Source organism: Pithys albifrons, chromosome 1, assembly GCF_047495875.1.
Source record: "Pithys albifrons albifrons isolate INPA30051 chromosome 1, PitAlb_v1, whole genome shotgun sequence".
Classification (NCBI taxonomy): Eukaryota; Metazoa; Chordata; class Aves; order Passeriformes; family Thamnophilidae; genus Pithys; species Pithys albifrons.
Genome location: NC_092458.1, coordinates 78,627,762 through 78,650,645, shown reverse-complemented (window position 1 = coordinate 78,650,645; position 22,884 = coordinate 78,627,762). Strand labels below are relative to the sequence as shown.

The 22,884-nt window shown below is 37.2% G+C and overlaps 1 protein-coding gene across 2 annotated transcripts in view; it reads left to right on the top strand.

The window, feature by feature from the left end:
• Positions 1-4,260: 4,260 nt before the first annotated feature.
• Positions 4,261-22,884, top strand: part of NAALAD2 (N-acetylated alpha-linked acidic dipeptidase 2) — a 30,371-nt gene continuing 11,747 nt past the window's right edge. The window contains exons 1-13 of one of the 2 annotated variants that reach the window (XM_071555946.1): positions 4,261-4,422; positions 5,969-6,080; positions 9,315-9,501; positions 10,753-10,854; positions 11,710-11,835; positions 12,500-12,686; positions 13,801-13,894; positions 14,176-14,274; positions 15,941-16,026; positions 16,633-16,752; positions 17,161-17,243; positions 19,918-19,981; positions 22,665-22,732. In XM_071555946.1, the coding sequence (XP_071412047.1) occupies positions 4,341-4,422; positions 5,969-6,080; positions 9,315-9,501; positions 10,753-10,854; positions 11,710-11,835; positions 12,500-12,686; positions 13,801-13,894; positions 14,176-14,274; positions 15,941-16,026; positions 16,633-16,752; positions 17,161-17,243; positions 19,918-19,981; positions 22,665-22,732 (1,410 nt within the window). In that variant the 5' untranslated portion in view covers positions 4,261-4,340. The remainder of the gene's footprint in view (positions 4,423-5,968; positions 6,081-9,314; positions 9,502-10,752; positions 10,855-11,709; positions 11,836-12,499; positions 12,687-13,800; positions 13,895-14,175; positions 14,275-15,940; positions 16,027-16,632; positions 16,753-17,160; positions 17,244-19,917; positions 19,982-22,664; positions 22,733-22,884) is intronic. The other variant, XM_071555938.1, reaches the window with a different exon arrangement.

Genomic DNA, 22,884 nt, shown 5'->3' with positions numbered 1-22,884 from the left:
ACTTTTTCTCTCAGCACAGAAGACATAACTTTTTAATCACTAGCCTAACCATAGCAGTGTTTCATTTATTTAGGGCCCTTTTTGGCAATAGCTAGCAGATAATAGGCAATGTCAGTGCCCAGGACCTCACAAAATACAGAGATAGTTTCAGTCTGAAACTACAACAACATCCATTCAAAAAAAGAAGTCCGTTGGCTGTCCCTTAACCACTGGAGGGAACAGGATACAGGACAGAACTGTGTCTCATATGGATTACAGGCTGGAGACATAGGCCTGTATGAACCTCATGAAGTTCGACTGGCCAGGTGCCAAGTCTTGCACCTGGGTTGGGCCAACTCCAAGCACAAGTACAGGCTGGGCAGAGAATGGATCAAGACTAGCCCTGGGGAGAAAGACTGTGGGTTTTTTCTGGATGATAAGCTCATCATAGCCCAGCAATGTGCATTTGTAGCCCAGAAAGCCAACCATGTCCTGGGCTGTATCAAGAGAAGTGTGGCCAGGGAGTCAAAGGAGATGATTCTGCCCCTCTGCCTATGTAGCTAATTACTGAAGCTATCTGATTTTTAGTCAGCTATCCAAGCCATATGTCAAAATATATACATGGATGTATATGCAGCTATCCTTTTTCTATGTGTCACTTGGATTATGAGTTCTAAACAAAAAGCAGAAAATGAGAGAGTAGTTGTGTATGCACTGAGAAATGTCATTTCATGGGACACATTTACTACTATGATACAAAGAAGTATTTTGCATTCATAAAGAAAATCAGGCCAACTGATATGTATCAACTAATAGAGACATCTAGTTCCTGCCTCACAAATGGAGAACAATGGTTAAAAAAGTAATATGCATTCAAAGCAGACAAGTGGAGAACAATGGTTAAATAATAAGTAATATGAATTAAAAGCAGAGTTAATATGTTCTTGCAAACTGTCTAGCTGCACTGAGAAATATGTCCAGTCTATTAATCTTTAGAGCTCAAAAAACAGTCTGAACTAGCCACAGATTACATGGAGGTGTATGCTTTGAAGGAGTCTATGAAGGAAAGGCCAGATACAGGAATAACTCCTTTTTAAGCCATTGTATTTTTTGTTAGATCTTCCAAGATATCTCAGGGGCATAGCTATTACCTAACTCAAGCCTTGAGTGTGAAATCAGTTAAAGAATGTGGAAGTAAAGTGAAAAAGGAACAGTATTTTTTGAAGAAGTTATTGTTATCATATGATCACAAATTGGATACTATTCAGGTGTTCCAAAGACTACAATGACCATCCCATGCCCTAAGAGTCTAAATCAAATGAAATTAAATCATACGCATGTGTGAAAAAGGTAGAAATTATACCTCTATTAAAATGAATCTGTGCTTTCATGAAAGCAGCAATATCAATGTTAGTTTGGCTGGAAAGTCTGTCGACCTGGCAGCATCATTTGTAAATTTCTCTTGCAAAAGAAAGGGTCAAAGTTTGCAAGCTAGACTTGTCAGCTGCCAGCAATGTAAATTTTATTTTAGCTGGAATCTGATAATGGACTCATGATGTTCAAGATAACAAAGACTCCAACTCAAAGCATCAACATCTACTGCTCTTTTAATCTGATTGCAGAGGCCATGAGAGAGTTCAGGGGACCGTGCAATGGGAAGAGTCAGAAGAAAACTACTAATTTGAAATAGCACTTGAGCATTCCCCTGTTGCTATTTTTCCTGACAAGGCTGCCTTTCCCACAAACTAGGGCCCTTTGATCTTTCAAGCCTCAAGTTCAACCTTTAGTCAAACAACAGGTCAAGCAGCACAACCAAGTAGTATGTCTTTCTTGCTGCTAATACGAAGCTTTAGGGCCCAGCAGCTGAGCAACTACAACCTATAGTTTACAAGCCCTGGCATTCATCCTGTGTATTATGTGTTTTATGTATTATTGCTGGTTTTACTAATTGACTGCATAATATAATTATGCATTCAACACACAAATGAATGCTAGTTTTGCGTCTGATGTGTATCCTTGCCATTTTTTAGCTTTTATAGTTTACCAGAGATTAATATATTTTAACTAAGTAGATCATGTGTAGCTACCTGCAAGTTATGTTATCTTCAGCTGAATCTCGCTCCCATTCTCACTATCAACATGAGCAATTCTTACCACTCCTGAGCTCAATATGAGGCATATGCAGTAACTGATAGTTTTTGTGCTGATTTTAAAACTGATATTAATTTAAAGAAGAACTGTGCATTCAGGAGTTTGTATTTTGGACCATTTTGTCACTGGTCTTAGAAAAGGAATCCCTAATAGTTTGAGGACTATATTTTAAGTGGTAGAACCCACTTTGTTGCTGCTGTTATTCAACCTGACATTAATGCCCTTGTCACTTTAAAAAGACACAGGCATAGAAATAAATACATTTCATACATTCTCACTGTTGCTATTCTTACCTTCTGCCTCCACTGATGTTATCATCATGTGAGGTCTAATTTTGTTAGTAATCTCCAAAGGCCCTTGCCATTTTACTGTCTATTATGTGCCAGTCCTACACCTGTGGTGCTATATAAATGCTAATAATACATAAATATGCTCATTCTTTATGAGGTCTGTAGGTGGAATTCCATCTGGTTTGTATATGTCAATTGAGTTGCTGGTGTGAAATGTCATTGCTGTTCAGAATTTGTGATGGCTTATGAGCAGCTGGGAAATGACAGGCAAAAAATCACAAAACTGGACGTGCTTATCATTTGAACAAAGACATACACTCCTGTGCTAGAGCCAGTGGCTGTGACTGTTGCAGAATACCCAAGTGGTGTAATTATTCTCTAAAAAGCCTTAGTGAAGTAAATAGGATATTAATCAGTCTTTTCAGATTTTTCTGATAATTTTCAGATCAACATAATATGTTTAAGAAAGTTTTGATACTTGGAGTACTGGAATTTCTTTCACAAAATGTATCTACTTTGGACTTTGAGAGTGAGTGGTAGGAACGTGTAACATTCTAGGCTTCCAGAAAAGCTTTTCTGCTTTCAGCTACGTAACTGGTCTTAAATGGGCAAGTCCTCACTTCCAGAAAGATGAGGCTTAGCCTCTGTTTAGCCATGCAGGAACTCACCAGCAGGGAATGACATGCAGGGGTAGGGTAAGTTTGTGAAAAAATACATTGAGTCTATGATTTTATTGTTGCCTGTTGCCTAAATTTCCATGGAAACAGACACTCAGAAACAATATTCATGGAGAAATATAGATGGTATACCTTTACTGAAAGCTTCCAAGGTTCACACCTGAGGTCTGTGCACACATGACCAGAGGTGTTTCAGTTTTTATAACCTCTCCAGCCATTAGCATATGACATATCTATGACCAACCATAATTCTCATTTCCCCTGGTACCCCATCCATAGAGGTCTTCAGAACTGCCCCTTAGAGAAGCTCCAGGACCTCTAGGCCTTCTTCTTGTCTTCAGGCTATCTGCAGGTGGTTCTTCATAAAGACCATGACCTTGGCAGGGCATGACAAAGCTTAAGAATCTGTGAGAAAACGTTTTAGTAACTTTCCAACACCACCTAACAATGTGAACAACCCAGGAGAATTCATGTAACCTATATGAGTCTAAAAATCTGCAAAATGTACATTAAAATCATTAGTCATCACTGTGAACATATTTTCTGACTATTCTCTGGGCTGAAGTTGTGTCCTTCCCTGTGAGATAATGATGGATTTGACTGAATTAGACTAGGAAAACTTGATCTTAAGAATCTTAAGTATAAAAAGCTAGAGAATATAGGAAATAATTTTGCAACTTTGCCAGTTGAAAATTGGATGATGTCGGGAAGCATCCTCACCAGGTAATCTAAATTGTATTTTCAGCTGCTCTAAGTAGCACTTGACAAGGACTATGGATTACAAAAGGAAGCAATTCAATGCCTTGTTGGTAAAGACGAAACTAGTTTTCCCTTAATTTCATCTCTTGGCCGCTTCCACTGGAACAGGTTGTGATCAAGCCTAAAACAAATTCAAACAAGAAATTTCTGATAATTATTAGAAATTAGCCTTTTAAAAAGTACTTGTACCTTGCTTGGTGTGCAGCCTAGATATATATTTGTCATAGAGACAAGAGAGAAGACACAGGAGCTGTCCTGTGTGGTGAGACTAAGAAACAGAAGTGTTTTGTTGCACTCAGAAAATTCTATCAGCATCATCCAGGGACTAAGGCTGGTTAGGCAGCATGAGAGCTGAGAAACACAGAGGCCAGGGACAGCCCTGGGACTGCAGGCAGTTAAGAGAAGGAGGAGACAGAGGAGGAGGAATGCAGCTGCCTGCCTGCCCGCCTCACAGCCTGCCAAGTTGCTGGCCAGTAATGTCCGTATGGCCAGAAGCAAGACCACCCTCCGCACATGGCTCATCTCTCCTGGGCTGCTTGGCTGTTTCCTGCTGGGCTTTCTCACAGGTGAGTACGGAGACTCAGAGGCTCAGTCCCCAGCTTTTGCCCCCTGCACATATTTAAGTGCAACCCCTTTGTTATTAGCTCACCGTCAGAGAGATTATACTGCTTTTTAGGTGCATTATAAAGTACTCCTCCCACTGCTTTTCTAAGAAGTTGTTCTCTCTTGAGCAATTTTGGTCTTCAGGGAGTGAGGAATAAAATGGTTGTGTGCTTCTGTTCAGGGCAAACCTCGATGAATTGACAGCTTCCCAAAATGGGCAGCCAGGCTTTCAAAGAGGAAAGATTAATAAAAGATTTTGAGACTTCAGTGATTGCAAGATGCCCATATTTTTTTAATTTGTATTTCCTGATTTTTAGTGAAGATCTATTTAAATACTCCAATTCAGTTGCTATTTTAGAAATTAAGGGTGGAATGTAGAGGAGGAGGAGGAGTTTGACTGACAGCCAAGAGTGGAGTTACTGAAGTTTTTCATCATGCACAATGAACTTTACTAGAACATGAGATTCTTTTCTGAAGTCACTTTCAGCATTCAATTTTAAATCTGAAATTGCATGTTCTTTTTAAAGTTGTGTTGTTGCACACACCTAAGACTAAAGCCTGAAAGGAAAATCTAGGAGAACTATTAAATATGCAAAACATTAGTTTGATTTAGGAGATCGCTACGCTGCAAATTTCTGGTGTTTGTACTATTCTTACACGTGTCCCTGAACATCATATTTTAGCCATGCTCTAAAACAGGATACTAGGCAAGATGGGCCTTTGGTCTGATCCAGTATCAGTTCAGAGTGTTACTTCAATTGCATTTAAGTCTAAGGGATCATATATATTGTGCATGTGACAGCACATGTATTTGTCTTATAGAATTTTTCCCATTTTTGAATTGTCTTGTTCTAATATTAAGTGATTTTTGGGCGGTTTTTTGTTGCTTGTTTTTTTTTTTCTTAAAACAAATACATACAGGTAATATACCTTCTCCTACAAATATTTACGGCTCCTGAATAAATATTTAACATTTTAAAACTGACTTAGGTTACAGTTAACTTTATTCCTTTAATTATTAAATAGACTAACACCACCCTGCCCCATGTTTGTAACTATTATAAGGCTGGCACAATGGCTCTTGAGTCTTAGACCTTCATGTTAAATATGCTTACACAAGTATTTTAAAATATATGCATAAAATCAATAAGAGAATGTCATCCTGAGTATCAAGAGCATAAGCCTCACACTGCAAACAGTTAATTGAGAATTTAAACTGAAGTTTAAAATTAATGAGAGATGATTCTGCCTTAAAAAGGCAGGTAAAGGGGATTTACCAGGGACTTAGGATGCACTCTTTTGAATATGTCACTCTCTAGGAAATTTTATCAATGAAGTATATTTTCCTTTTTTGCTTGACTTCTCTGAGCAGGCAGACACTGACAAAGGGTTCTTAAGGCCTGTTCATCCATGTGGTTTTAACTGCCCAATACTTCAGGTTGCTCATAGACTCAACCATGTGAGAACTGGCATTCCTGCTAAGAAGGAAGCTTTTCAAATATGTTTCAGGATGGTTTACAAAACTGACCGAAAAAACCCCCAACTCTTCAGATGTTGATCAAAATGTGAGACAGAAACTTGTCGCTGAAATGAAAGCAGAGAATATCAAGCAATTCCTTCGGTAAGATGTTTGTATCCCATTTTTTGAACAATTTTGTCAGTCACAAAAGCCAGAAAGTAATAACATCAGCTCTGAGGAAGTGCCACTGGAAGCAGAGGTGTTAAGATGCTTCGGAAGTATTTAATTTGTATGGAATGTCTGAGAGAAGGAGAACAGAGAGGCTCACAAGTCTTCTCTTCCCCCCATCCCCCAGCCCAATTTTTGAAGTTACTTGTTTGGAGTGGTTTTACTGTCAAGTCTACTTCACTCAAGCTGCATTACTGCCGGTGCTTGCCAGTCTTTTTTATTATGATTTTTCATCTTCTTGATTTAATGAAGTGTGTCTGTTTTTTTTCTTGCAAGCATCTGAAGCTCTAACATCAGATAACTTTGCTTTCTCTCAGACTGAGATGATTTTACTGTATTTGGGATATGCTGATTGCTATGAATTACATTTGATTGATCATCTGTTCAGTGTCTCCTTAAACTTTCACTTTCAGCAGCTAGTCTAAGTACAAAATTAATAAAAATTAATGCTACAAATTTGCATGACATTGAGTTGCTTGTATACTTACAATTGATAATTCTTTTAGTGTGACTATATTGGATAATGTGCTGCTAATTGCATGTTTCGACTTTTCATTATACCTGTGTTCTATCCATGGTCAGTGTGAGTGTACAGTTTGTTAAGTCTTGCATGATGTAAATGAAAATACTTTTTTGCATCCTGGTGTATCCATGAAGTTCTTTCAAATCATCTAAAATTCTAAGGATAAAAAAAAATCCTTTTCCTTTGCTGTATATTCCACTGAAAAATAAAAACAAACCCCAACACTGTATATTTGTATTTCTATAGAGGAACTAATATAGTCACATGAAAAGGAAAGAATATAACCTCTGGTTAGTAAAAAGTTAGTATTCAGCCTGTAAGTCAGCAGCTGCATCATGAACGTCAAAGGATTACTGACAAGTTTGATTTCTGTACATTTATTCTAAACCCCACAGGTTTAATTTCTAACATCAATTAGCTTTTTAAGTCTATAGGCTGTCTCTTATTTTGTATTTGTTGTTTTCAGTAGATTGAAGACTTCATGAAAATTATGTTTGAGTGAGAATCTAGGCAACCTAGAGATTGATGAGAGCATGAAATAGCTGTGCAATTATGCTAATGTCTCTTGGCAATAGGATATTAATAGTATCTCATGTGTCTGCTTGCTTTGATGATGAGCCAAGTGCTTCATACTGGTTGAGTTGGGGGTTTTTTGCCTAAATTCAAATAAAAATCAGGAATTGCAGAAAAGTTGTATTAATACACTATCCAAAAAGTTTGTCAAAAAGTATAAAAAAGTGAACTTGAGAATTTTGATCTATATTCTTAGTTTTTTAGACTACTAAATCTACTTATATCAAGTGGGAAAAATAAACTGATTCTCAGAAAATGCACACTTTGGTCATTGTATTGTAGCTCTGAAAAGGATTAAACTGTTTAGAAGTGAAAAATTGAAACAAAAGCATCATGTGTTGTTCAATATATTTTTCACAAGGGCATATATAATATTCAGACTACTTAAGGAATTAAAAGGTACTTAAAATACTTGAGCGAATTAGAGTGCAAGCAGAGAACAGGCAACAAGTTTTGGCAAAGGTTGCTTCCAAACCTTGGTCCATACCCATACAATTTAAAGAGATGAAAAGACAACAGCAGAGAGCTGTGGTCTACTTAGAGAGTCTAGATGCATTCAAATCCAGGGGTCAGGTAGATTCATCTGAAAGACCTTGATGGCATGATTGCAATATTGCTGTAGATGAGAAGTTCTGATGATGGAAAGAGGTTCCAGGTGGCTGAAAGAGGCTGATACTGTGCTTGTAAGGACAACCTGAAGGGACTGCAGGTTGGGCAGTTTCAGTCCCTGGAAGAGTGACCAAACATCCTTCTGAAATCTGTCTCCAAACACATGAAGGATATAAATACAGTAAGGAACAGTAACGCCCCAGTTTCAGAGCCCCATGCTTAACTGGTAATATTACTTATATTTAAGGCTTCAAAAGAACCAAACTTTTAAAAAGTCTTTAGTTCGTTATTACCTCAAATTCACATACAGAGAAAATAGTGCCATGCTTTCTCTAAGAGAATTTCTTTAAATTTAATGGAAGAAAAAACATTTTGGCAAAAGGTTTTACATATAACCAAGGCAGAAGTATTTCACCAAACACTCAGCACGAAGACCAAATTCAGAAAAGCACCCACCACAAAGCAATCAGTGCACCAGTTCAGTAAAACACAACCATCCTAGCTGCAGCAGCCAGGGCCAGTTTATCACTTTGTGGGTATAACCAAAACTGTGTATTCTACACCCTCTCTGTCATTTTCTGATGAATTTTTAATAATGGATTGTTTACAGCAGCTGACCAAGGCACACCTGACACCTCAGGCTACAAGCTGGGTGTTAAAGAACCCTGAAAGGCACAGGAATGTTTCTGTCATCACACCAATGGCTCAGCCATGATAACTCCTCTCTGGGGAGGCATTAGCACCTTTGCACTCAGCCTAATGGTCATGTCTGCTAATGGGCCATGTGGGACTGGCACAATAGGCAGCTGCAACAACTTAGACCATCAAAGATTCCAACAATGTCCCATGACTCACAGAGTTACATCACCTCTTGTGAAATTCCCCTCACTGGGGAGGTACTGGGCATTCCCAGCTGAACCTGAGCATACAAAATCTTTGGGGTTTGGGACTTCTGGTACCACTTACGGAATCCAGAGGAGGACCAGAACCTCAACAGGACTGCAACTGCCACTCTCGACAAGACTGTGGCCATTACTTTGACAGAACTGTGACCATCATCCTCACCAACAGGTTTCCTTTTCTTTCACTTTACATTCAGAGGGACTACATGGCACTCAGCATAGAGGCTTATTAGGACATTAGGACACATTATGCCAATAGCGTACAAATCCATCATCAGATACCAGAATTTTCATTGCTTGTGTGTAGATGTGGCTAATCCTGCTATGCAGAGAAGTTCAACTAACTTAAGGCCTCAGGAAAGATGCTCTGCTCTGACTAAATTTTGTGCTTGTCCTGATGCAGACTCTGATAGATAATCATGTTATACAGCTCAAACTTTAACTGTAAGACCTTGCTGTCCATGCATTGTAGCTTGAGGGTTAGCTTTATATACACTGATCCCAGTCCACTATTTTGTGTCTCAATTTGCTGCTTACTAATGGTGTTCTGTTTTATTCTAGCTCATTTACCAAGTTGCCTCATCTTGCGGGAACTGAACAGAATCTTCTTCTTGCCAAACAAATTCAAGGCCAGTGGAAGGAATTTGGATTGGATTCAGCAGAACTTGTTCATTATGATGTGCTTCTTTCATACCCAAATGAAAAGCAGCCAAACTACATCTCAGTAATTGATGATCAAGGGAATGAGGTGATCTTTTTAATGACAAAACTATATTTATGTAAGACTTCCTTAAAAAAACCTGTTTTCCTCTTTTCTCTCCTATTCAGCTCAGCAACTGCTTTATAATGCAACAAAAAATCTAGTGCAAAGGGAACTTATATTTAGAAATGGTTTTCCAGGCTATGCAGTAGCACAGCAGAGTGGCTGAAATCTCATTGCCTCATACAGAAGAGCAAGGATTTGTGGAGAGGCTGCAACTAACACTAGTAGATCATAAGGTGTTAGAAAAGTTCAGTTTAAGAATACATCTAAGCCAACATTGCTTTTTCTTAAACAGCCTTAAATAGATGTACAGAACTGCTTAAAAGAGGCATGTAGTTCTTCTGGTGTACAGCTGTTTTCAGTTCAGGGGTTCTCTGAATGTGCTGCAAATAGTCTCTTGAAGAATCCTCATTAGACCTCTTTTCCAAGTGTTTACTCAGTCAGAGACCCTCATTAGATCTCTCTTCCAAATACCAAACTCTGCTTGAGCATCTGAACAGTTTTTGCTTCCACAACATGCTGAGGTAAGGAATTGCAGAGATCCTATTGATTGTATGAAGCACTGCTGTGTTTCCCTTGCTCTGAACCTGATCCCACTGGCTTCCTATGGTGTCTCCTAAATTAGTGTTGGAAGCCCCAATGAACTAGACAGGCTTCAAAATGAAGAGCCATGGTAGAAACAAAAGAATATGTGCTAAGGATGACATAAGTTTAGAAGTGATATAATGAAGAAATTTTTCCAGAAACTCTATAATTTCACTAGGTAACAAAAAGTGGACATGAACCTTAAAGCAACATAAGTGTTACAATAGATGGTGATAAAAGGCAGCACATTTAACTGGAGCATAACTAGCAAACAGATGAAGGGAATAATAATAATATAGGTCTGAGTAACCACAAAAATACCTGGGATGGCACAGACAACATAGATGCCTTTTAATTGCCGCCACCTCTTGGCAATTTTCACCTACTTCTTTGCTTAGATTCAGGCAGTGACTGATGAACATCTTCTGACAAGTGTTCTATCTCCTTGCATTCATATCTGCATTCTGTTAGAAAAGTTCAGCTCTCGATCTCTAGCTGTCTTTTAGTTTGAAATTACACATGCTAGTTCGAACTGTACTTTTTGCTAGCAATTTATGGAAACTAGCATATAGTTTGCACACTCAGTGTTTGCTTAGTGTGTGAATTAGTGCCTGGAGTGTTTGACACAAGACTTCTGTTATTTATTGGTAGATTTTCAATACGTCGTTGTTTGAACCACCTCCACAGGGGTATGAAAATGTTACTGATATACTACCACCATATAATGCTTATTCATCGCAAGGAGTGCCAGAGGTAAGGAAAAATGTAAGAGTATGTATTATGTAAGAGTATGTACTGTGTAAGAGTACTATTAGCTGAAGTCATATTTTGTGAATGTCCTGATCCCTACCTTGCTGGGATAGGTTGCTCCAGCTTCTCCAAATATTTGTTGTAGGGGTCTTAACTAACCATTTGTGTTAATTAAGGAACACTTAAGCTCAGCTAGACCACATATGTGCAAAGGTTAGAAGATTTGTGACCAAAAATCCTTTCTCTAGAAAAGCTAGAACTCTGAATCACATAATAGGTGAAAAATTCTTATCTTGATGAAAATTTTGGATACATCTCAAATTGCTCCACATTATACAATCATATGGAGAGGACTTGCTTAGGGCACAAGTGGAAAGAACAATATATAAATCAAGTTGGAAGACATTTTGAATTAAATGAATGCCTTCAAAGGCCACACAAGTCCATCAGTTAATCAGCTAATTCATTATGGAACAGGTCAGGACAACATTTCATTGCATAAATTAATGAAATTATGTAATAGTGACTGTTTGTGTATGCAAGGTTGCCCAATATTTTTTCATGGCTGGACAAGTTTGTCAATTTAGCAAAGTATGTTGATTTATTTTTTAGACTCAGATTTTAGTGCTATTAAGTGCAGAAAAATATACAGAGGTCAGCAGTTTGAGGCAAAGCTTCCTATTGAATATTGTGGATATTTTTTCTATTGTTTTTATGGGCATTGGATCCCATTTATAGAAATGTAAAAAAACCCCTCATAACTATATTGTACATAATGAATAGAACAGTGTATTTCTGACAATGGGTATTTTGTCTGATTGACCTGTTGCCATGACACTGCTCTTCTTTTCTGTGCAGGCAGATCTGGTATATGTGAATTATGGCCGTACAGAAGATTTTTTTAAGTTGGAGCGTGAAATGGGAATTAACTGTACAGGAAAGATTGTCATTGCCAGATATGGGAAGATTTTCAGAGGAAACAAAGTAAGGGTTGTGTTTTAATTTTTCCTCTACAGGTCAGACACTGTTCATGGCAGAGCTGAAAGGGAGTTAGTGAGGGATCTAAGCTGGAACACATGAGCAGAAGGAAGCCTGCAATGTACCCATTGTGATTGCTGTGTAAGAATAACTTCCAAACAGTAAAGCCAGATGAATGCATCATTCTCCTGAGACTAAGATGACTGCAAACTGCCTAGGCAGTTCTTGCAAGAGAGTAGTTTAGGGAACTGAGTAGTTTGTAGAGCCAAGAATTTTGACACTTTTCATTCATAGAACTGCAGTATTTTGAAATAGTAATTATTTGAAAAGGAGTCTGATGCACAGAGACTGAATAATTCTCTCTTCTGACAATAGTGGCAAAACTGTTGATAGTGGGGCAGTAGTGATAGTGGTCAGTTTTTGCGCCTCAGTTTTATGTCCTGTGCTGTATTTCATAGCTTTGAGCTAAGACTAAGGGTATGACAGAAGTAATGAACATGTTGTGTTTCACTGTGGTTTGTTCTTTTGCTGGATCTGGGGCCACTTTCACTCCTGCACGTACAAAATTTCTAAAACTATATCTGCATGAAAGCAAATTCCTACATTCAGATTTATCACTGCATTAGCAAAAACAACAAAAGGCATTTCTTAAAAGCAAATACTTTCACAGGTTAAAAATGCCATATTAGCAGGAGCCCAAGGGATCATACTTTATTCAGACCCTGCTGACTACTGTGCTCCAGGAGTAGATACTTATCCAGGTGGCTGGAACCTTCCAGGTGGAGGAGTCCAGCGTGGGAATGTATTAAACCTGAATGGAGCTGGGGACCCTCTAACACCAGGTTATCCTGCAAAAGGTGAGTGAAAGTTCTGTAACCTGGGCCATCAAGTACTTTATAAACTGGTTCTGAAAGTGTGGCACTTGAAATTAATTTATTTTCAGTAGAGATGAAGAGAAAAAAGCTGCTAGAAATAATTTCTGGCATTAGTTGATCTTCCTGTTGCAGATTAAGTTCTACCTGTATGCCACTCCAGTTGGTTGTTTTTAACATAGGCAGGGAAAGAAAGTTTTTAGGAAAGTCTATCTGTATGATCCCAGCCTTATAACTCTTAGAAAAGCAGGATGTGCAGGTTTACAGACTGTGAAGCAGCAGAAAATGACTGAGAATTTCTAGCCATTTTTAAATATCTGTGTTTCTCAAGAGGACCAGTTTAAACTAGATTATACTCTACCATCAAAGAGGACTAATAGGTTTGCTTGAAGGTATGTTTCCTTGCTGATCATAAGTTCCAAGCAGAAAAGCAGTTTAAAATCCTCTTTATGGTGAGTTAAATTCCTGCAGTAAAAACAGCAGTAGCCTGGAGTCTTTCAGATTTTGGTACCATGCTCTTGTCTTGTCCTTCTTGGCATCCTAATCTGAGTCTGAACTAAAATGCCTACCAGTGCTGTCTGCTGATGGGGTTGGTATACAGGGGTGCTTCTGGAAAGCTCATGGGCTTGTGTGACCATTGTTGGGGGCATAAGACAATCTGTTGAAAAAACAGGATAGATTGTGTACACCTGTCCCACAAGACTCAGAGAGGCATTGCCTGTCTTCAACCTAGGTAAATGAATCTGTGGATGCTTCTGCAGCTTGCCAATCAGCTGCATGGGGGCTATCTTCACCTCACACACTGACCTGGATTTTCCACAGCCAGCTTTGAGGGGATATAATAATATGGATGGACAGCAAATCTAACCTTGCATCAAATGTGGAGACTTCTTTTGGGCAATTGTACAGATGCATTGCTAGGTTTGTGGTTCTGTCATTACAGTTTGGTTTCCTAGAAGCAAGATCTGAGAAATGATGTGAGAATTAAAAAGAATGATGGCTTGTGGCTACTGTGTGGCTGCACTGTTCAAAAGTGTTTCCAGTTTGGTAAAAGCTGCTAAGAACAATATGAACATGACATTTTGTTCTGTTTTCTCAGAGTACATTTTCAGGTATAAAGTTAATAAAGGTGTAGGAATTCCCAAAATCCCAGTTCACCCCATTGGATATCATGATGCAGAAATATTATTGAGGTGAGTATACATCAGTTCTCCTCATTCAGGAATCAATGTTGACAAAAGCCCAGACAAATTTTTTATACTAAGATGGTGAAATCTATGCTGTTATTTGCATTTACTAAGTTTTTGTAATAAATGTGTGCTTCAGAAAATGTGGAAAATTCAAAGCAACCCATTCCTGCAATAATGCTTTCAAGAATTTTGTAAACCCACCTTTTTTGCTGCAATAATTATGAAGGGAATTTATGGTTCTAGCCTACTGGTCAACTGCATTTTTCTTGGTGTTTACTTCACAGTGCAATGGGAGGACTTACAGCTCCAGACAGCAGCTGGAAGGGAAGTCTCAATGTGTCATATAACATAGGACCAGGATTTGCAGGCAACTCTTCTACAAGGTGTGTTTTAACACTTGCCCATTTATACAATATTGGAAAAAAAGATTCCCAAAAGACTGTGAAACAATACATCTGGAGATATTCTGCAGAAATTTGCTTCCTTCTAATTGGGCTACACTTGATGACAATTTTCAGAATTTGAAAATAAATTAGATAATAAATGATAATAAATTAGCAGACCAAGACACATGACAATGGCATTTGGCATTAAATTGCAATAAAGCTTAAGACCACTTTTCTATGAATTTTCTACATAAAAATAATTTCAGTTTATTTTACATGAGGTTTCATTCTACAAGGACTAGTAGTGGATCTTAATGAACAGTGTGTAAAAACAGTGTATCAGTATCACTATTCCATATCCTGAAAAAAGAAAAGTCGAATATATATTATAAAGACTTCATTTATCATTCTTCTTTTCTGCTCTAACACTAGCTGAAAATGAATAAGGTAGGAATAAATAAATAAGGAAGCATATTTGACATAATTATGTGCTGTTTGAAATATCTTGAGGAGCAACAGTGAGAAAACAATGTGATTCATCCACAAAACTCATACATGTGAAATTTTTTTTTAATGCACCTTTTAACATCTTGCTACTTGGAAGGATCATATTTTTAGTAAACATGAGCTAATCCTACGCATAGGATCTTTCTTTCTCAGAGCAGCTCCATATCAAAATGAACCTTTTAAGTCTAGGAGAAAGTCACTTGCACATGGAAAATGTGCAAGTATATGCACGTACAAGGCAGTAGTGTCAGTTATTTTCTGGGCAAAGATCCAGTGGCTGTCCTGAAGTAAGTTTTGATTTTGACAGTTATGCACATTTGGTGCTGAAAAGAGCTTCAAATGTGAAACTCTGAAGGTTTTGCCAGACTCAAAAAAAGCGTTGTTTGGTGCTTTGTTTTTCTGCAGGTTAAGAGGGCTAAATACCACATTACTTTTATCTCTCTTAATAACTAGATTTCCTTTGCTTTTATAAAATTTCACAAGTGGATTTTACTGGGGAGGCAAGGATGAAGGTGTTCACTGTGCAGGCAGGGAAAAAGTAAATCATACTTCTAGTAGAAGGTTCCCTGCCTCTAGTGGAAGCTTCTCTGCCCATGGCTGTGAGGTTGGTACTATATGATCTCTAAGGCCTCTGCCAACCCGAACTGTTCTATAATTCTGTGACTGACAAATCTTGATCAGAGAGATTTCAATTTATTCCTGGATGAATATTCCGAATGACCTTTTCTCCACATTCTGGCTTATTAATGGCATTGTGCCAGAAAACCAGTGTATTCTATATAAAAATATGTACATCCACAGCTATAATTTTTGTCAAAATATGAATGTATTTTTAAATACTGTGTGTGCATTTCAGTTTACTCCTCTAGTACAGAATTATCTGATTGATTCCTATAAATGAAAATTCAATATATTCTCTAAATGTTTGCAAATTTATAGAATGTCCCACCTCATAGGGTTGCTTCTAAAGCATCTTGCTGTCACCAGGTTAAGCTGAAATGAAAAGTGGGACACTGAGACAGATGAACACACTTTAGATCAGTGTCGAACACACAAAGCAGAACAGAAGCACCAATTCTCTGGCCTATATGTTAGGACTGGCTTTTTCTTGGCTTCTCAATCAGAAATGGTCACTCCATACTGCCTTTCATTTCAGAAAAGTCAGAATGCATGTTCATACAAGCAATAAAATAACACGAATTTACAATGTCATTGGCATCCTCAGAGGAGCCGTGGAACCAGGTGAGCATCAGGTGCTCGATGATTTTAATTCCTTCTTTATTTTATTTTGTGTTTGATGAAATTGTTCTCATGTTGTAAGGAACTTAAAGTTTTTTAGATAGCCAGATAGTATGAAGTCTGAGTAATCCTTAATAGTTGTTCTGTCCCTCCCATTATACTTTTCATTGTCATTCCCAAGAATATATTTGAATGAGGATGCTAGAATGGTAGATGTCAGAGAAAGTTTCTTATAATGCCTGTCATTTTGCAGTAGGTTTCCCTTTACATCATTTATACATTTTAACTTTGGAAAAATTTACACAAGGCAGAGGACAGAAAGCTAGCAATGATTTGGGACCTTAAGATTCTACTATTGATACTTAGTAGCAGGTCATATACATGAAAGACCTTTAGGTGGAAAAGTATCTATTAAATATTTCTTGTCCTTAGTTATGTATTTCAGTAGATTAAGTGAATAACTGCAGATTACATTAAAAAATAAAATTCTAGCACTGGTATTAAACTTCATATTTTTTTTGATACAAATAGAGATGCAATCGAAGGAAATACCAAAGATGACCCAAATGAATTTTCAATTATGGACTGATATTGTATGTTTGTTTCCAGACAGATATATTATTTTAGGTGGTCATAGAGACTCTTGGGTATTTGGTGGTATTGATCCAACTACGGGTGCAGCTGTTCTGCAAGAGATTGCAAGGAGTTTTGGTAAAATGAAGATGGAAGGTAACAATTATTACAGACTTAAAATGATGGATATGGAAAACAGCAGCTTTGAGGAACAGCATTGCCATAAGCTGTTGTGGTCATCTAACTTCACTTCTACAAAAAGTTTTATTTCTAATTATGAAAGATGCAAATTCACTGAAGAGATGCATATGTAGCATTGCATCTTAGTTGGCTGAATTTGTTCCCTCTCCCATGTAATAGCACCCTCTTAGTTGTGTAGAATGAAAATATGTTAAGAAGAAATACCTCTGCAGTAATATGTTCATCTAAGGAGTTTAGAGAGGACTTTTTTACTGTTATATCAGTTAAGTGGTATTTTAAAAGCAATTTCAATTAGCTGTGGTGATCTTTTACTAGACTTTCAAACTTGAAGTTGAATTTTCAAGTTTAACTATGTGATTGCAGGTTGGAGACCTAAGCGAACTATTATTTTTGCTAGCTGGGATGCAGAAGAATTTGGATTATTGGGTTCCACAGAGTGGGCTGAGGTAAATAAAAAATAGTGTAAAGTAAAGCAAAACTTGAAAGGGTGTTAGAGGGAGCTGCACTACCCAGCATCTATTCCTAGACAGCAATCAAGTGCTTCATGGTAAAATTGGAGCAAAACAGGCTCCTTTGGGTGCTGCTAATTTATATATATTACCTACTTACCTTCTTACAACATAAGTGCACTAACTCTTCCAAGATTTAAAAGTCTACTTTGATTCAATTCTCTCAGTGTTGTCCATGTGGAAATCTATATCTTCATTTAACAGAATGACAGCATTGTATACAACCCAAATTGGTCTGTTGTGTAACTCGCCATTTTAGAAGTTACTTAGTTCCTTAACTTAAGTCCAGATCATGAAACTGTGATTCATAAGCACACCAAGCTCTTTGTATGGAAATCAGTCCTTCAGGGCAAATGAAAAGATAGATAATCTATAAGTGAATAGTTGAAAACTCCTGCTAATTCTAGCATTGTAGAGTCTCAGGGATAGGATGCTCTATTAATTAGGTAGGAGGATCACTGGCTATGTTCCTGCCTTATAGAAGGATGTTGGAAAATTCAGCATGAGATTCTGACTACTTTTCTATTTCTTTTCCTCTTGGGCATGTTAAATTCCTAACCTTGTAAGAGAATTTGTTCAACCCCAATAAAAAATGTAGGTCTTACAAGGGTTGTCATTGCTTTGTCTGTAAAATCCAAATCAGAAATAGAACAGGCAGAAAATTGCCTGATAAAATATATTTCTGCTGAACTATGTCCATTTAGTAGTACTGAACAGTTTAACAGAAATGTGTTTTCTTATTCTTCTGTTAGAATTTTATTTACAAGGTAATATTTAGGTATGTGGCTAGAGCTTTCAAAATCTATAAAACAAAATATTTTAATCTTTTCTATTTAATTAAATGTCATGTATTTCAATAAACCACAAAATTATATAGCCAAATGACGTGTCAGAGGAGGGAACAAACCCAGAAAGATGCTCCCAAATACCAAAAGGATTTTATAATTCTATTAGCAAAGCTGAGATTTCTATTCCTTTGGATTTGCACCAGTTCTTTCTTCCATAAACTGTTTGGCTCCCAGCTGTAACAGAGTCTCTGCATCTTACTGTTGGTTTATGGGACATTAGATGAAGAAAGAATAATTTAAATTATTTGAAGTAATTTACTGAGAGATGTTAAAGAATTGGCATTGAAGTTTTATCTCACCTGTATATAAAACTTTATTTATTACTTCTTTGTCTATGTATCTATGCCTATACCTAGATGGTGTCAAGACAAAAACCCACTCAATTATTTTAACTATGAGGAATATGAAAAAAAAATGATAGTTAAACAATCAATTTCTCTTGAACAAGTCATAAATAAATTAGGAGTTCTTCTTATGTTCAGTTTGTTAAATATGGCTACTGCTGTTCAGTAATGTTTTTTGCTTAATATTTGGGTATTTAGTAATCTATCACTCATTATTTCATGGAGCAGCAACCCTACAAGGTTCATATTCAAACCTCAGTGTTTTGATATTCTTTCCTTTCTTTATATTGATGTGCATTCCTAGACTTTTACACCTAAATTAGATTCAGTTTCTCTAGAGACATTCCTCATAGCTTACATTCCCATTTTCTGCAGCTGCCAGATCTGTCATGTATTAAATCTCAAGGAAAATTAACCCATGATATTCACTGTCTTCTGTGTAACAGAAAGACTGCAACTGTGGCAACATCTTTTGTTACACAGACAATATCCATTGCTCATAAATGAAAGAATGTCTTTATGCTGCTCATGTGATTTTGCAAGGCCTCAGGAATGCAGACAGCTTTGTTCCCTCCCTTCGTATTCTTTCTCAGGATCTCCTCTACTGTTTGTTTTAAAGATACTAATTTTGTTATGTAGTTTTCAATTACCAATTAATTCAATTTTTAGTTCACATGACTTACAAATGATTAATTGGGTTCTAAATTGAATGAATCAAGTAACAATTGCTAACCTAATTAAAATATCTGTCACAAAGCCAAGATTTAATAAAATACCGCTTACTGATTAGAATATCTATTCAAACATAATTACCAGCAAAAAATTAAACAAGATGTGTGTGTATATTTAGCACGAAAGTAATGGTTAGTGGACTCAAAACAGTCAACTTCATTTTAATAGGGAATTTCAGTGCTTTGACTTATCCCTCCTTGAAATGGAAGAGCGTAGAAATGACAGCAGTACTCTGTTCATCAGGGTTAAAACTGAGTTTGGTGCTGGGAGCACACATGAATAATCAGGGAGTAAAAGCATGGAGGAATTCTGAATGGTCTCACAGTCACATGTTGCATGTTCAGAAAGTCGTGATGTGCAAAGTTAAGACACATGTACACTCTTATTTTATTTTATTGTGTTGCAATTGTATTCCATGATTTTCCTGTTCCATCTTGCTCCTGTGTGATGCAGCAGGCAGAACTTACCTCTTGTGGATATTTCCCACAACAAATTAAGTTCCAGGAAGAAGAAGTGAATTTCATATGCCCAGGTCATTTACCCCTCCTCAAACAATATAATTAGTAAGGTACATAGTAGTACTTATCCTGAGTTGTTAGAGGCAATGCTGTAAAAAACAGCACACTTAACATGCTTTTGACTAAATATCACTAATTGAAAGTAACAATTACACATTTGGAACTCCAGGAAAATGCCAAAATCCTTCAGGAACGGGCAGTTGCTTACATCAACACAGATTCTTCTATAGAAGGTAGGTCTTTTATTTTAAACTTACCTTACTCCCCAGGTTTAATTTTTAATAGTTTGTGTGTAATTTATTGCATCCAGAGCTGGAAAACTGAATATAGGTATTGTGATATTCCATCTAAGAGTAGCAAATACAGAATTAAGTGGAGAGAGAGAACAAGGTAAATTCTCATGTTGCTTTCTTTTGTAAATAGTGCCATCCATGAGCTTCAGGCCATGTCTAGAGTCCAGAATGTCTAGTCTGGAGGAGTGTAGTATTCTGCGTTAGTTAACTGAGCATTCTGTATGTCAACACTCTCTTAACTGCACTAGCTTTAACTTGCAATTGAAGTTTTGATATATGACAGTCTGCTTCTTATTCTGTTCACAGCTCCAGCTCCTTTCCCTGTGGAATTATTATATTTTTCAGACACTAATTTATTATTTTTGTAGGACAATTTGTGTCAAGACCTTGGGCATACACTTTGTAAGGGTAGGAGACAATTTGGTGCTTTTGGCCAGTGTGGTCACCTCTGTTCACGCTATGAGCAGGGAGTTACGTTTGTATTACAGCAGGGCTTTTAGAAAAATAATCACTGAAGAGTGTTCCACAAAAAGTCTTATCCACCATTATCCAGTTTATTGTGTCCTTCAGATTATGAGAAGAACCTGTCATTCAGGAATGCTATTTAGAAACTGGCCTTTTTTGGGGTGGAGCTCTGTACTATGACCTAAATCACAAATCCTTCTTAAATTATACTGAGCTTTATTATAGACTAAGCTTTATTACAGAAAATAATATTGTTGTCTATGCTGAAGGAATAGCCAGAAGAGCCCTGTGAAGCTGCTCTGTTATAACCTTAGTTATTCAAGGCATTACTCTTCCCATGTCAAACCCAACTTATTTGGGCTTCCTGTGTGTGAATAAAATGGATATCAACAGGCATATTTAAGAACTCTTTTTATTCCTGTCAGCTGAAAATTTTGTCTGTGATAAAAGGAGGGGAAAGAAAGAAAAGACAAACCCAGTTTCTAAATGCTCAATTGGAGCTGGGGAATAGGGAGGGTTAGAGCTCTTCCTTCATTTATGCAGCCTACCTGCTGTGTAAAAAGTAGAGCAGAATTTCACGCCTAGAAGATCTCATGAACGAAGTAATAGCTTTACAACTGCTTCAAATTCTCAGCATGGATTGTAACACATATTTTTTAGTTGGTTTGCAGCCAACATGCTGCTGCCTTAACAATTTTCTTCTAAATCATGATTATTCAAACATGTCTCTTGCTTTATGCATTAAAGAAAATGTGAAAGTAAAACAACTGGAAAAGAAATATGTAATAAGGAAAAGAACACCATGTTAAGTGTACTGGTTTAAGTATCTTGGACATCTTTTCCCTGACTGAGGAGTAAAATGCCCTATAGAGTCATAGCATCCAAGTACTCTGATGATTTTGTTTATCATAATATGTTTTCCACAGGATTTATACCACACTTTGGACAGCAAATTATTTCTATTTATTGTCTTATAGCAATGAAAAGAAGCAAAGGGTTCATCATTTTGACCATTTTTGTACCTTTAATTTCCAATTTTCGAATACAGATTTTTCTTGGAAACATCATTAGCATTATGTAGTATTTTTTCCATCATTGTGAACTTTTTTGTAATTGTCAGTCTAGTCCTAGAATATGATATGTGAGTACACACTGTGTAAAGGGTGATCCAAAAGTCTAAAGACATATCAAAATCTGATAACTATTAACTGATAACTAATATTTAACGATACCAATAACCTAATAACTGTTATCTGAGATCTTGTGGGGTTTTTTAGGTTACAGCCTTTTCACCCTTCCTCTCTTTGTTGTTGTTGTCTGTATTTAAGGGCAGAGGTGTTTGCTCTATAGAGAAGATTGCTCTAATTCCTGTCCATCCCAAAAATGGCCATAGTTTTTGGGGGTTTTTTTGATGAGGCTCTTGCTGCTGTAGCTGAGAATTTGGCTATGAGATCCTTATCCAGCTCAGCACAGCCTGCAGGCAGCATGGAAGCCTCATGGGTGTAAAGGGTAGGAGTGGTTTAGTAGACAGCAGATGAAAACATTGCTCTGCATCTTTTTTGCTTGCTGTTTGAGTGAGACTTAGTTCTGAAACATAAAATACCAGATATCTTGCAAGTCTCTTATTTAGAAGATGACTTGTCTTCTAGATACAGTCTGCAAAAGCATTGAAAAAGTACTCTTTATGGTAAGAAAAGTAGCTTCAGAGAAATATTTCTTAAAACATCATGCAGGGAATATGTCTTTCCTCTTACAAGCTTCCTGAAAGCCTTTCCTCCTGCACACTTCCTGTAAGCATTAACTTTATTTTTAACATCTTATTTCTTGCCTTCTGTTTAATGCAAGCTTCAGGAAGTGTATGAGTGACAAGGGCTTGTGGCTAATAAGGGATAGTTAGGCCCGTTTTAGAACTATGGGAAGGCTTAATTACATTACTGTGTACGTACTATAACCAATCCATCATTGTCATGTAGTGCCAGCAGCTTATGCAGTGTGACCAAGTAGTCTATTTCTGTATATATAGTCTGAGGCAAGATCTAAATTCTTGCCTTGGAGTCAAGAAGTTTATCTAAGTAGGCACAGCAGGTTTAATCCATTAAGAAGATAATGCCCTGGTACATGAAGGGAAAATTTCCATGTCTTTGTTTTTTATTTCCAGGTAACTACACATTAAGAGTTGACTGCACCCCTCTTCTCTACAAACTGGTGTATAATCTGACAAAAGAGGTACAGAATCAGAGTGCCTACTATTTCTGAATTTATTTTATTGCTGTGCTGGAAGAATCCCCATCCCATCAAAATCAATTGCAAAACATCCCATCAGCAGTACACAGTCCATGCTCACAGCTCCTCACTATTCTTAAAGGCTGAAATGTGTC